This window comes from Lagopus muta, chromosome 2, assembly GCF_023343835.1.
Source record: "Lagopus muta isolate bLagMut1 chromosome 2, bLagMut1 primary, whole genome shotgun sequence".
NCBI classification, from domain to species: domain Eukaryota; kingdom Metazoa; phylum Chordata; class Aves; order Galliformes; family Phasianidae; genus Lagopus; species Lagopus muta.
The window spans coordinates 26,050,779-26,066,806 of NC_064434.1; the positions used below are offsets into that span (position 1 = coordinate 26,050,779).

Here is a 16,028-nt window from a genome sequence, read left to right on the forward strand (position 1 = left end):
ATTACAAATCTTAATCAGGGGGAATGGGGAAGGGGAGAACGGACACTATTATGATTAGGGTAATGGGGGAAGGGAAGGAGGGCGATAGAAAAGATAGAAAAGAAGAAGCAAGGAGTCTCTATAGGCAGCAAGAGGGAGATAGTCACCAGCATGGATCCAGCGAGGTTCGTAGTTCAGTCTTTTGATCCTCAGTAGCGGTGGGTCATCAGGCAGAGTTGTCCTGTTGCCAATGACGACGACGACCATGGTGATGATGGCCCTTTTTCAATGCTTCAAAGTGGTTGAGTCAGCTCTTTTTGGAGTGACAGCTCAAACCCAAGGTGGTTGAGTCAGTTCTCCTTGCGGTGGCAGCTTCTGGCTCTGGGATCTCAGCAGGAACCTCCTTTGTTCTTATCTTTCTGGCCTTGCCAGCAGATAAGAGGAAGCAGGGAGGCACCAACTTGCATCTTGCCTTCGCAAGATACAATGGTATCATCCCCCAGCCTTCCATACTTAGCTGGAACGGTTTGGCCGCAAGCCAGATCTTCCGCCAGTGAACACTGTTGAGCACTCTCTTCCGCTCTTCTACAGAGCAAGCAGCTCTGGGGGAAGGGGCTTGCAAATGTTCCCAAAGAGATATCGATTGTCACACAGTTAGCACCCATCAGTTGCCTCCTTGACAAGTCACTTAGAGTCTTATCTCAAGAAAAACCTCAGGAAGCAAGCTTTGAGCCAAAAAAAAACTAAGAAGGATTCTCACACCACCCCGTGGCTCAAAGATTGCTTGAAATAAAGTATAAGTGACCCTCCACGGTGGTGAGGAAAAGAAAAGGGAGAAAATAAAAAGACAACAAAGAAGCAGGGGGGGAAGGAGGAGGGGGAGAAAGGGAAGATAATCGTTACACAATTACTACAAAAGATTTCTTGGGCTTGGTTACAAATGTTGCCCTGATCTGTTGGACTTGTCCATCATCAGTTGAAGTAGTTACAAAATACATGGAAGATACAACACGTTGTATAAGTTGAATAGAACATGGAATCATACACGGTACACACATAAGAGTTGCAACAACACACAGTAGATAAAACAGGATACGTTTGACCCATGGGCCACCTGGAAGCCAGGAAAAGAAATCAACGTCTAGGCCCTTCCAGGTTTGGACAGGAACATGGGCTATCTTCCGCATACCCTGGGCAATTTGTTTAACAACTTTACCGTTATCATCAATCTTTAGACAACAATTAGAATCATTCAATTTGCCACAGACACCACTCGGTGACACCTCAGGAGTGGTGGCACAAATGTTACATGATGAATAAAAGGCAGAAAGTGAAAAGAGACAACCATACATTTAGCAATGACCACACATTTAATAATAACCAATAATAATAAATAAATAGGTAAAACAAACTTAGGTATTTGTGTCAGCTGCTTTCCCCACCCAGGAACTCCCAGTGTAAGCCAGGATCCAGATGGGAATTCTTCAGTAGAGGTTGTGGTGTTTATGAATAGCCATACAATACTACACTTCAGTTAATTCACTAAACGTGTATCTAGTCTAATTTGACAATATGTGGACTTGCCATGTAATGTTTTCTAAGATGATTTAGTGTCTCGAGAACTTTACACTTGAGCATTTCCAAAGCAATTCAAATGCTAAGAGATACAAATATTAGTTTGGCAAGTTCAAGTATTGTTGCAGTCCACAGAACTTTTCACAGGACAGTGTGTGCAGGATACCCCCACAGTACAAACCATCAAAGAAGGGTAATCCCAGAAACATACACATCTCTTATTATAACTTAGACACTTTCCAACAACCATGTTTTGGATGGAACTCCTAGAATGGTGTGACACTGAAAAGCGTCAGTGCAAAAGGCTTTATGATAGATTTCTTTTGTGACCACATCTAACAGATATTAGATGGGTCCCTTGATTCATTTCCCAGTTTGTTAGGAATTTGGAAACACTGTGGAGGAGTTACATGCAAATCATAATCAGTTTGGTAAAAAAGGGGTGAAAGAAGGGGTCAAAAGAAATGGCATCACTGTGCAGGGAGTACCAGTAAGCAAGGATGACCTGTAAAAAACCCTGAACCCAGTTGTGAAGTTTAACAGATCCAAGGACTGATACCAATCACCACCCACACCCATAACAACAAAAAACATAACACTATTGCAACCAAAAAATGTAATCAAGAGATACATTTCAGTATTCTAGCATGATCAAATCTTCAGTATTTCTGTCACAAAACACAAATAGTTAAAATCAGCTATTAGCCTTTTTGTGTTCTGTCAAGGTCCCACGGGGATCTTCTGTGAAATAAAAACAAGACACCGACTTGCCCTTTTTGGGCCTTGTTAATATGGTTAAAAAACGAGGGAACAATCCAGCAAATATTGATCTCATATTCCTTTTTCGGGGTATCTTTAGCCTTCCAAAGATATTTGTTAAGGGATCGTGTTAAGGTTAGGGAAACTGGCCTCAGGTTAGCTGAGTCAATCGACACAGTCTGGCCAGGGAGGTAACAGTGTTTCCCTGGCTTATCAGCTACTGGATCGTGACTCACAGGGATAACTGGCAAGAGTGGTGAGACTTTTAGTAAAAGGTGTTAAATCGACGATCTTGTTTCCCTTTGTTGTGAGCTTTCTCATGCATCCACCCTTCACCGCCCCCACCCCGCTCACTTGGGAGGGGCGAAGACATCAGTTTTGTAATGGCTTAGATAGCCGTTCAGGTTCCCTGAGAGAGACCCTAGGACCTGGGGTTTTGCTCTCCTCGAGATTCTGGAGCTTTTGTTCTGGCCACCAGTTAACTAATTTCTCTAACCTGACAGTGGGTAATCCATTCATCAAATCTCGTGGAACACCCTTTTTCCAGCCCAGTATCCAGAGACAATTACGTTTATGATCAATATTTCGCCTACCTGTTTTTACTGACAGTGAGACCCTTCCAGTCCCACTCAGCTTTGAGCTAGGAGGCCTGGGGGCAAGGCTGACTGCTGCAAGTCTTACTTCTCTTGGCTCAAGTTTAGTGGAGGAAGAAACCACTGGCCCATATTTCCTTCCATAGTTAATTAACTCTCGGGCAACTTCTCCCCACGTCCATACTTTGTTTCCTGACTGCGGATGGTTAGGGGTTACAGTTCTTTCTAACAGTGGCCGGGCACTCTCTCCCTGAGGCATTGCCTGTATTTTTCCTTGCAGCTGAATACCTATAGGTTTTAACGACTCTGGAAGCCCCCTAATTAAAGCAGTCATTCTCTCAGGATCAACAGGCATCATCATAGGTGATTCATGATGTGGCTGCAGCTTTCTATCGTACATCATTTGGAGACAAGCAGCCTTTTGAACGCTCTCTACTAACTGGTCAGTTGTTCCAGTAATGGCAAGAGGGTCTCCCCGTTCTAAAGGGTTGAGACCACCTGCCCAATAGGCAGCCCTTTGTGTTAATGACCAGGGAGCACGATTGTTACCAGTAGTTAAAAATACTCCTGGTCCCCAATAACCTTCTGCTTCCTTTTCTGTTAACCGAATCTGGTCGCCACCAGTGAGGCTAACCCTCCATACATATTCTGTTTCAGATTCTTTTGGAGAGCGGCTAAAGTCTTTCTTCAATTTTGCTAGTTCAGTGGCTGAGAAGGGAATTTCCTTAATATTCATTTGAGGATCTAGATCCTCACTGTTATCAAATGTATATTCAGTTTTTATCAAAGGACGCAATGGGGCTATTGGAGTTTCTAATTTATCTAGCCTTTCCTTCTTTCCTGGTAGTTCCACCTGAGGAAAAGTTTTTTCTCGAGGCAAACTATGGGTGATGGTATGGCTGGCATGCTTACACGTTAGCAGTTCCTTAAAAGCCATTTGCAACAAAGCCGAATTACTCTTCTCTCTTTCTAATTGTTCCTCGAGGTTCACTATTTGATTCTGCAGAGTTTTCACCAATTCTTGTGTTACTTTAACCGATTCCTGCAGTGCTTGTATGGTTTGGAGTTCTGCCGAATGCTTTTCATTTCGAAACTCCACGGCAGCTTTTAAAGCAGCCCCGAGTACGGCACAAATAAACGACTTTCCTTTTCCAGCTCGTGTACGAGCCTCATTCTGTAAGACACTAATACGGTCCGAAACACTTTGCAAGTTATACCAGTTCTGTCGTGCCCAATCCATGCCTGATAAAGAGGGTCGAGCACCATGTTTTTCTAAAAGATCAAATAATACATCTTCACTTTTCATGGTGGCAATGCTGTCGCTCATTTTTTCAATACAATGAAAGGCCTACACTAAGGGAGGTGTACGTATTCAAAAGTTCAAGTGACTCCTTATCTCCCCAGGGAAACAGACACTTTTCAAATGCTAATGCTCAAAGCACTCTTCCCTTTCTCTGAGGGGAGCACACAAAAAGATGCAAATTTCACACTTAAGTTACAAGATACTTAAAATCGCAAAATTCAGAGAGGTCTTCTCGAGGAGGCACAACACTTAATCAAAATTAATTCATACGTCCCCGAGAGGTATACGCATAAACTGTAAAGTTTCAGAATGTGGAGCGGTCTTCCTGGAGAAGGACTCACGTCTAAGTTTTCAAAACTATCGCCCCATGCAACTCCAGGAGGTGCACACAAAGAAAGTTTCAGACTATATCTGGAAGGACAACACTCTCACGGTGGGTATCCTGCAACGACTACGCCATTAAATAAATGTCTCGCTCCAATTTATAGGAGGGAGAGGAGGTTCTTTTATTATCTATATACCCGGCGTGAGATTAAGAAGCAACGGTTCAAATGTTGGTCCAACCAGTTTATTACAAATCTTAATCAGGGGGAATGGGGAAGGGGAGAACGGACACTATTATGATTAGGGTAATGGGGGAAGGGAAGGAGGGCGATAGAAAAGATAGAAAAGAAGAAGCAAGGAGTCTCTATAGGCAGCAAGAGGGAGATAGTCACCAGCATGGATCCAGCGAGGTTCGTAGTTCAGTCTTTTGATCCTCAGTAGCGGTGGGTCATCAGGCAGAGTTGTCCTGTTGCCAATGACGACGACGACCATGGTGATGATGGCCCTTTTTCAATGCTTCAAAGTGGTTGAGTCAGCTCTTTTTGGAGTGACAGCTCAAACCCAAGGTGGTTGAGTCAGTTCTCCTTGCGGTGGCAGCTTCTGGCTCTGGGATCTCAGCAGGAACCTCCTTTGTTCTTATCTTTCTGGCCTTGCCAGCAGATAAGAGGAAGCAGGGAGGCACCAACTTGCATCTTGCCTTCGCAAGATACAATGGTATCATCCCCCAGCCTTCCATACTTAGCTGGAACGGTTTGGCCGCAAGCCAGATCTTCCGCCAGTGAACACTGTTGAGCACTCTCTTCCGCTCTTCTACAGAGCAAGCAGCTCTGGGGGAAGGGGCTTGCAAATGTTCCCAAAGAGATATCGATTGTCACACAGTTAGCACCCATCAGTTGCCTCCTTGACAAGTCACTTAGAGTCTTATCTCAAGAAAAACCTCAGGAAGCAAGCTTTGAGCCAAAAAAAAACTAAGAAGGATTCTCACAAGTGCGCAATTCTTTTAGGTGTGAATAGTGCAGCAAACGTAATTGGATTCCAAAGACCAGGAATTTGGATATTTGTAAATTTCAAAATATTTTACTGTCTGAAATGTACAATTTCATCAATAAATGTGTTGCAATAAGGTCAAATGTATAAATAGACACTAAATTAGAATTAGAAATCTCCAGTTTTGTTGTATTTATATATTTAAGCATCATGGCACTCACTGATACAATTTTAACTTTCATTAGTTTAAATAACTAGATCTGTACTTTTCAAAATGCAAGCAAGGTGCTTTAACCATATGAGATTTCATAGCATGTAAGTTATAAACGTGGAACTTACACACAATGTCAAATTAACAACTGTACTAAAAATATATATGAGCACCTACCTAGAGGGCAATTGCATTTGAAGCCATTTATGTCCTCTTCACAGGTTCCTCCATTCCAACAGGGTCTGTCTGGACACTCGTTCACATGAGCAGTACATGTTTTTCCTGTAATTTTGTATTAAAATAAATAAATGAATAAACAAATAAACACTATGGCCTGTTCAAATTATAAGGGTATATTTATAATGGAAAAGGACTACCTGATTGCCATAGTCTGAACGCTGACCTCACAAGTCAAAGTGTACTTACTTGAGTATACACAGACACTGATAGGCATACTTTACGTCACTAATTTTTCTGCTATTTTCAAGAAAGTCCACTGAAAACATGTCAATTGTGAAAAAAGAAAGCTTTCCTGGTAAGGATATGCACAGTCCTGGAGGTTTTTCCATTATACAAAATTACTGTATCCAGGCAATCTTTGTTCAGTTATGTCAACTGTTTTCTTTCATTTCACTCATTGTCTCCTTCGAAAAAGAATGGTAAAGTGTCACTGCATATGAATAGCAGACTAACATCAATTTACAGTTAAGTGTAACAGTAGACTTCAAACTAGGTTCTGCAGAAAATCATCAGTACTATAATACTAGATATTCCTTTCTCCATGTAACACAAAGATAGAGGGTAATAAGTCACTGAAGAATATTTAATGAAACAAAATGCAGATGTTAGTTAATGTAATAATTAAGAGCTGTGGCGAGAAGCATAATTAAATGCAGATTGGTAATCTACACAGGTGTTGCCTTGATTTGTAACAGGAAAAGGTATTTCCAGCCACAAGAATGTGGGGAAAAACAAACAAACAACAAAACAAGTAAGAATATATGCTTAGTGCCTATCATAGGTCATCAGTGTATAAATCAACTGGATCTTTCTGTAAACCTCATAGAAGAGTATAAAAAAACAAAAAGAATTCTGAAATTGCCCTGTGTTCTTTGCACTGAGAAAAATATTTGATCTCTTATCCTCAAGACAAATATATGCCCTCTCATACAGTCATACCTATCAAAGAGAATCAGCTCTCAAAACCTGCGTTTTGCCAATCAAGCTATCTTCCATATCAACTAGAAATAAAGAACTTGCACTGAAGAAGTCCATAGTAGCATTGAGATTCCCTTCCCCACTTAAACTGATTGTCAGAATGACTTCTATTAGTTTTTTCCTGCATCTAACAATGCTCTGCTTTGGCCTTAATATTTTGAGAAATCTCAAGAAAAAAAAGGGACACATATATAAAGAGAAAGAAAAGTAGGTAACTCAGTAAACCGAGGACAATCTGCTTGATAGCAGCAGCTGCTGAATGTTGCCCAGCATGCTGTCATGCTCTCCATCATATTTGAAAAGTCGTGGCTGTCAGTGAGGTCCTGAATGACTGGAGAAAGGGTCACATCACTCCCATTTACATAAAAGGGAGTGAGGAGAACCCCAGGAACTACAGGCCAGCGAGTCTCACCTCTGTGCCTGGAAAGATCACGGAACAGATCATCCTGGATGACATGCTTGATCACATGAGGAATGAGCGTGTGATCCAAGACAGCCAGCATGGCTTCACCACGGGAAGTCACGCTTAACCAATCTAGTGGCCTTCTATGATGGAGTGACAGCATTGGTGGACAAGGGAAAGGCGACCGATGTCATTTACCTGGACTTGAGCAAGGCCTTTGACATGGTCCCCCACCACATGCTCATCTCCAAATTGGAGGGATGTGGATTTGATGGGTGGACGACCCGATGGATAAGCAATTGGTTGAAAGGCCGCAGACTGAGGGTGGTCATCAATGGTTCTGTGTCCAGGTGAAGGCTGGTAACGAGCAGTGTCCCCCAGGGGTCTGTCTTGGGACTGGTGCTCTTTAACATCTTTATCAATTACATCGATGACAGAATCAAATGCACCCTCAGCAAGTTTGTTGATGACACCAAGCTGAGAGATGCAGTTGACACAGTGGAAGGAAGGGATGCCATTCAGAGGGACCTTGACAGGCTAGAAAGGTGGGCCTGGGTGAACCTGATAAGGTTCAGCAATGCAAAGTGCAAGGTTTTGCACTTGCACCAGAGAAATCCCAGGCATCCATACAGATTGGAAAGATTGGTCCTTGAGAGCGGCCCTGCAGAGAACAACCTGGGGGTCTTGATGGATGAAAAGCTTAACATGAGCCAGCTGTGTGCTCTTGCAGCTCAAAAAGCAAATGGTATCCTGGGCTCCATCACAAGAGGGGTGGCCAGCAGGGACAAGGAGTCCCCCTCTACTCTGCTCTTGTGAGGCCCCATCTGGAGTACTGTGTCCAGGTCTAGAGCCCCCAGTACAAGAAAGACAGAGAGCTGTTGGAAAGGGTCCAGAGGAGAGCCACGAAGATGATGGGGGGACTGGAGCATCTCCTCTATGAAGACAGGCTGAGGGAGCTGGGCTTGTTCAGCCTGGAGAAAAGAAGGCTGCGGGGTGAGCTCATTGCAGCCTTTCAATACCTACAAGAGCCTACAAAGAGGAGGGGAATCAACTCTTTGAAAGGGTTGATAACTGCAGGACAAGGGGAAATGGTTTTAAATTGAGGGAGGGGAGATTTAGGTTGGATGTCAGCTGGAAATTCTTTACAGAGAGAGTGGTGAGGTGCTGGAACAAGCCGCCCAGAGAAGTTGTGGATGCCCTGTCACTGGAGGTGGTCAAGCCCAGATTGGATGGGGCCCTGGGCAGCCAGATCTAGTATTAAATGGGGAGGCTGGTGGCCCTGCATGTGGCAGGGGAGTTGGAGATTCGTGATCTTTAAGGTCCCTTCCAACCCTGCCCATTCTGTGATTCTGTGACATCAGGAGTACAGACATTTGGAACTGGTCAAAACAAGACATTTTTAAAGTTCTTTTTATATTTGTGGAGTTTATCTGGGGTTCTGAAAAAGAAACAGTACTATATTCAACCTTTTGGATCTAATTCCAATGTTTTCTTTTCTTATATATTCTAGTTCAAGCCTTTTCCCACTGTTACAGAATAAAGTAATTTTCTTTTAAGAGATATACTGGAGACACACAGACTCTCTTCTCCACAAACAAGTGGAGAGTAGAACAGTTTCCTGTAGGAGTCAATAATCTGGCCACAAACCATTGGTAAACTGTAATATGTGCAAGAAAAAAACACCTGAAACAGATTCTATCACTTCTCTTAAGCTGTAGCATACTAATGGATACATGTTTAATTATTTGTTTTTAAAGTAAGTCTAAGGGAATTTTTTCTTGATTCTTCAGCATCAAAGGTATCTTTGTGAACTGTAGAGTACCATAATTTGAAGATTTATGTATCAACCCATTCACAAATGTGGACAATTTTTAATCATCTCTTTTTTTATATATTGTATTGCATTGCATTTTATAGAAGTGGAGAGAGGGAGCAGGAGAGATGGAAAATTTGATTTGGGGTACCAGTCAATTGCATCTCAACTTCTGATAATGAGCTCTATACCTTTCAGCTGAGCACTTACAGTGAAATCCAGTTCCCTAAATGTTGACATCAGATGCCATATAGAATATTCTGTATTCAGCCTCAAGAAAATAGTCCTTAGGGGATGAAATGAACTCTAAGTAGAGATAGACATAACAGTTTTATAACAGTACCATAAATTGGTACCATTAGGCTGGCAGTCCTGATGGGATAGTAGGAAATAAGAGAATGGAATGAAGACAGAGGGGGCAGCTGTGAACTGTGCAGTATTTCCAAAAAATAACAAAAAATAGTGTGCACTTGTCAAGTTAATCCTTTGAGGAATTTAAAAGCAAAATGACAAACTGATGAACAAACCAAAAGGTTAATTCTGTGGCCATGTTTTGACTGAAATACAATGCCTGGGGAGTCCTGAGAGGATGATGAAATAATGAAGGCTGAAGAAATTTGAAGCTTGAGATGAACACTGGAGTTTTAGCTGTGCTGAGGAGCAGTGACAAAATCTAATTGTGTGCAGAAAATCTGGGAAAAGAGTCAAAGCCATTCTCCCACTGAAGTCTAACAGGAAGGAGTGATTCAGTCAATATAAGATAGGATGCAGAGAAAGAGAATTTATTTTTTTGTGAATTTATGCGAAAAAAATATCTCTCAATCTATAGCTTGGATTTTCCTATTAGTGATATTGGAAACTGAATTTCATTTCTAATATCACAACATTATTACCATTATTTTAGGACTTTATTAATTCAATTTTTTTCTTAATGTATTAATCTGTAATGCAACACTCCATATATTAAAATATTTAGTTCGAATTTAGATAATTAATCCCAAATATAAATGTCTAGACCAGTCCTACAGAATAAAGGTACAATGTTATGCATGTTATATATGTTCTACACTATGGTGCAAAACAATCTGGTATTTTGCTTTTATTTGTGACTATGCTCAATGTGTGTGAATTACGTTTCTCACTTAAAAGGGAATTCGGAAAAAAATAAATAAATCCCTACTCTGATAACAGTAGTGTTGATTTTTATGATTGGAAGCTGTAATTACAGCTGTATTACTTCAGTTGACAAAGAAGCAATTACATGCCACTCAGCCTTAACTGAGTTATCAAGCATGGAGAATACTTTTTGTATAACTGACGAAAACATTTGAAAAATCACTGACTGATGTACAACTTTCCTCTAGCTATTCATACTTGCAGAATACTTTAGAAATTTTTGAAACATTCCAGCTGAACATACCCTTAACACATTAAACAGTTCACTGGTTTCCGTATTTTTGTTTTTGTTTGTTCGCTTCAAATTAGCAGTGCTTTTTACATCCACATCCAAGACATTAGCTTCCATAGATTTCTATTACCATCCTCTCCACATCAGTTTTGTTTTCCTCCTACTTTTGCTATCTAGCCACTGAAAGGTACACTGTTAACAGATGTGATTTACCAACTAAATGTTAAAAGTGCAGTTTTAAAAATTCTGTACACCTCAGAAAAGGCTAGGGAAATAACTACTTTTTTTTTCTTCTCTTGAGTTAGAAAAACCCTCCTGTTTTAGTACACATTCTTCACATCAAAAGAATATGTAGTGGATGTAAAGGTACATCTTGTGAAAGGACTGCACCAAAAGTAATTCCTCCTATTATTTTGGCCCATGATGTCAGAGGCAGATGTTGATGGCATGGCAGTAGTGGTTAAACCTTTGGTTTTATTTGGTTATATCTTGTTGCTGTGTTACAGATGGCAGCAGAGAGACAGTAGGACAAAATGACACCTGATGTGGAAATGCATATGAAGCAAAGATATGTAATTGAATTCCTTCATGCAGAAGAAATTGCACCCACTGACATTCACCTATGCTTGCTGAACATTTGCAGAGACCAACCAGTGGATGAGGGCACAGTGAGGTGCTGGGTCGAGCATTTCAGCAATAAAAACAATATGAAAACAAATCATGCTCCAGGCAGCCATGCACAGCTGTCACACCACAAAATGAAGAGTGTCTCAACCAGCTCATCTGCATGAATCAACAGATTGTGGCCACAGAATTGTGTACTGAGCTGAATATCAACTTCAATGCATTGGAAATGATGCTGGCAACATTGGAATATTGTAAAGTTGGTGCTCAGATGTGCCTCGTGTAAGCTCAAGCAGGAAAAGAGAGAACACCATAGTGAAGTTTGTCAAGCCCTGTTGAGCTGAAGGTGAGAATTTCCTGCATTGCACCATTACTGGTGGCGTCATAACTATGAGCCAGAGTCAAAATGGTATCTCATGGAGTGACAACATGTGAATTCCTCTTGAAGAAAAGGTTCAAGACACAGCCCTCAGTGGGTAAAGTGATGTGCACTGTCTTTTGGGATAGAAAATGAGTGATCCTTCTGGATTTTCTGGAACCCGGTCAAAGCAGCAACTCTGACAAATTGCAATGCTGACTATGTTGAAGGCTCAAATTTACAGAGTCAGACTAGTTCTGAAACAGTGGGTTACCTCTGCTGGTGCAGTTTTTTAGAAGTGCAACTTACAGGCTCTTTTTCCTCAGTGGCAAAAATCTATAGCTAATGGTGGTGGCAATAAAGAAAAATAGAATTTTCTTGCTGAGAATTGGTTCTATCAAAGAGTGCTATTTTGCTCGTTGTATCTGTGGTATTATCCATGGAAATAAATAAGAATCATTACCTTCAGAGCAACCTATGGACATTCTGTGATCTATTGACAGTAACTAGTTCTTGTGGTTACGTGCCCTAATAGCGGCACTAAACTGACCATTGCATCTGGCAGAACGCCTGTCTTCAAACTTCTTGTTGACAGTTGCTTGGGAAATCTAAGAATTCAAGACTTCCATGTAGGAAGGCAATATCTGAACAGTATTTTTTAAAATGATTCAGAGAAAATAAAAGAATCTATAAGGCTAATGTAAGATTACGTTTTATGAACATGCTAGAGAGGAAAACAGCTGGAAAAGCTGGACACATACTGTGCAGCCATTATCTTTTTCAGTATGCAGCTAATTTAGCTACACATTGGAAATTGATGATGAAGAACTTCTTTGAATATCTGATAGAAGAACTAATTAGCTACAAATTACTTTCATCATCAAAGTATGTTCATATAAATATTTTCTGGGTTTACGCTTTTAAGTTTAACATTAATAGAACATTTCTAAAGATAATTAGTAGTAGAACATAATATTCAATTGGTTATTTAATAAATCATAGCTTCAGGTCTGAATTCCTATTTACAATTTACAGTGTTTATGTCATCAAATTATGAAGTACAGGCAGAATATTAAATCTCATAATGAGCTAAGTCTACTTCCCTTGACTCCACAGTGTTCCTTGCCATATATAAAATTGCAGTGTTCTTTAAATACCTAACAAATTATTAGAGATGCTCACTCTTGTAAATACAGCCTGATGCCACATTTTCTGCAGGAGCACTGATGACACTGGGGAAACAGATCATTCTGTGGGAACTTTGAAAATCCTTGTGAAGAGATATAACTTAGGACCTCCTACAGATGCTGACAGAAATCCGGCAGGTACATGAAGCGCTGCATTAGCAATAATACCATAACATACTTTGTTTAAAGTAATTGTGCTGTTTTAGCAAATTAATACTTGCTGAAATTTTCAGGTAAGTGTAACTGGAGATCTACAATAAAATAAGGAAACTATTTTTATTCAAAAAGTAAAGAATGAAACCTCATTGATTATGGCATTGGAAGTCTGCACCCTTCAGTAGTTTAAGCTATGGATGTTTTATTTCTGCTGACAGAAGATCCAAACCTCTCTCTTCATCTGAACTAACTGGACTATTCTTAAATATTTTAGAATATTTGCAAAACTAATATTTTGTCTCAATCTAAGAATAAAGTTAACTTCATATTGTTCTCAAGTTAAATATTCAGACATTAGAGTAAAACAGAATAAAACAGAATAAAACTTCATATTTCTTCTGAATTTTTGACAATTGATACAAATCTGAGAACTTAAGTGTCTATGTCATTCTATTTTTCATACACCACCACTGAATTCTTGAATCTGATTCATTTTTTCTTTTTCTACAGATAAAATTTTAAGGTAACTGAGGATGCATAGAATTAGAAATTTAGGAAATCTCTTTATGGGCAGTATGAAGGAATTGACTAGTCTAAACTTGAAAAGAAGGAACTAAGGAGATGCAACCTTTCATTTTATAAAGATCTTTATAAAGACATTCTCTGTGCCCATTTTTTATGTTAAAAAAAGCTTTTGAATAAACATAATATTACAATGAGTTTGATTAACAGCTATCATGGTAGCATATATACTAACACAAATGAAAAACATGACATGCTGATGCCTTGCTCTTGCAACGACATAATAACATAGTCAATCTCTGTTATATCCAGTGTTAATTAGCTTTTCTGCACATTATTTGTATTAGTAGTTAAAATAACTCCTATAATAAGGATAGATTTTTACACCACTTCATGTTTCCCCTTCAAGACTTGTGTTTAATAATAACATAAAAGACATACCGTTCCCATATACCACAGAAAGATTTGAACAACATCCAACAATTTAAGAATAATGAATAACTTCTTAAAAGTACAAACAGTGAAAAGCTTCCTCAGATAGACTCTAAATGTTATGTGTATTTTCAGCATAAAAAAGGAAGAAAAAAAATCCACACCAAAGTACAGAATTTTAAAGTAACACAATGATATTTTAAAAGCCCATATGTTATTTTCCCCTTCTGGACAAAAAGAAGAGAAAACCAGAAAGCAGCATATATAATAAAAGTTTCATATTAATATAAAATTTTTTTAAAAAGCTACTGGAAGGCCTACATTTGTGATAAGCCTTAATACTGTTATTCATTTCTAATACATGTGTAAAGCAATAAAGGATCAGTGTGACACAGTATAAACACAGAAAAAAAAAATCCAAATCTTAATTACAGAGCAATCAATGTCATATAGGCAAAAACCCTCAAGAGAAAATAATGAGGTGATATTGCTTATCTACTTAAGAGTTCTCAGCAGCTGTCATCCTGTGCAAACAGGACTTTTAATGAAGGATGTATTTGAATAAAGGCAACGTTTTATCAAATACTTCCAAGAAGAACTTATTTAAGCCAGAAATGAATCACATCAGTGTTTGCTTAGAAATACATTAATTGTGAAAGATGGAACCATGTGATGCTAAGCACGGATTTTGAGAGATGGAATAAAATGAAGATACAGAGACAGAGAGACAATGACAATAACTTGTCAGGTGAAGAGAACTGTGTGATATTAGAAGAACTCTGAAGCAGAATAGAGGGTTGTCACATGATCATAGTGATGGGATATAGATTTTTTTCAAAAATCTTCTCAAATTCTAGAGTTCATACCACAAGTTTCTATGTTTGTCATATGTTTGTCATTCTTACAGGTAGTGTAATAGTGTAATACTCCACACATTTACGCAATGTCTCCATACTAAAGTCTCCATTACAAGTACAATTCACAGTTCAAGAGGGAAGACTCTTGATAATGCTACAAAATACATAATTTTAATAATTTTAATAAGCAGACACTCAAGACAATTTTTTATTAGTTTGTTTTTATCAAAGAGATCATCCAAGCTATTCATAATGGCAAATCCCTCTGCAATGATTAAAGGGACCCTTGCTATAAGAATGTAAAACATTTGACAAATGCTGATATCAGACTAAATTGGCCATCTAGACAGAGGAGACAGTTATGAGCAATGTCAAATTTTGTCTCTGAAATAAAAACTGATTCTAATGGGGGTTAATTTTTTATAATAAAAAAGTTGGTGGTAAGGAACTTGTGGTTTGTTTCCAAATCTATGAATCCTAAAATATATCAATTGGTAGTTCCCAAACTCTTATAGACTCATGAACAAGAACAACTTGGGTTTTACACTTTCATTTCTCTGCTACTGCATTTGATATTTCCTCTGAAATTGAATTTGGACTCTTAAGGAAAACTGAAGCAAATGGATATGTAAAGAGCTTGAATTGCATGAACAAAACTAAAATATATCTTTCTAGCATTACACTGAGATACTCTTCACTGATTAATAATATAACATTGTTATGATGGAATTGGAAAATATCCTAGCATCACAAAACCTAAGATATGATATGGATATACAAATGGAAATGTTTGAGTTGTAATAACACTTCTATAAATTTCAAGTTTAAATTAATTTTTGTTTGTTTTTTTTTTTACACTCAAGGGAAAAAAAATCAATATTTTCAGTACATGTGATAATGAGCTAAACAATATGAATCATACTGAGAAAAGTTCCTTTAATCTGAAATTCTTTCTCTTGGAATGCTATCATACAATCCCTAATTGAGTTACAAAATAAGACAAAAATGCTTTCTAGTGGGATGTCCTCTATACTAGCTCATGCTCACAGAGTCACTGAATTGAGTTGAGTTGAGATTACCCACAGTTTGAGATTGCGTCACATCTTGCCACCAGTAATGGTGCGATGCAGGAAATTCTCACCTTCAGCTCAACAGGGCTTGACAAACTTCAATGTGGTGTTCTCTCTTTTCTTCCTTGAGCTTACACGAGACACATCTGAGCACCAACTTTACAATATTCCAATGTTGCCAGCATCATTTCCAATGCATTGAAGTTGATATTCAGCTCAGTACACAATTCTGTGGCCACAATCTGTTGA

General features: G+C 39.0%; 2 protein-coding genes across 2 annotated transcripts in view; both read right to left on the minus strand.

Moving 5' to 3' along the window:
- Nucleotides 1-16,028, minus strand: part of LOC125689991 (protein eyes shut homolog) — a 702,258-nt gene that overhangs the window by 631,396 nt on the left and 54,834 nt on the right. Inside the window, exon 8 of the mRNA XM_048937860.1 lies at nt 5,909-6,013. Coding sequence (XP_048793817.1) covers nt 5,909-6,013 — 105 coding nt within the window. The remainder of the gene's footprint in view (nt 1-5,908; nt 6,014-16,028) is intronic.
- LOC125689990 (uncharacterized) lies at nt 2,609-4,487 on the minus strand. Its single transcript, XM_048937859.1, has one exon. It carries the CDS (start codon nt 4,231-4,233, stop codon nt 2,686-2,688), a length of 1,548 nt encoding a protein of 515 aa, XP_048793816.1. The 5' UTR covers nt 4,234-4,487; the 3' UTR covers nt 2,609-2,685.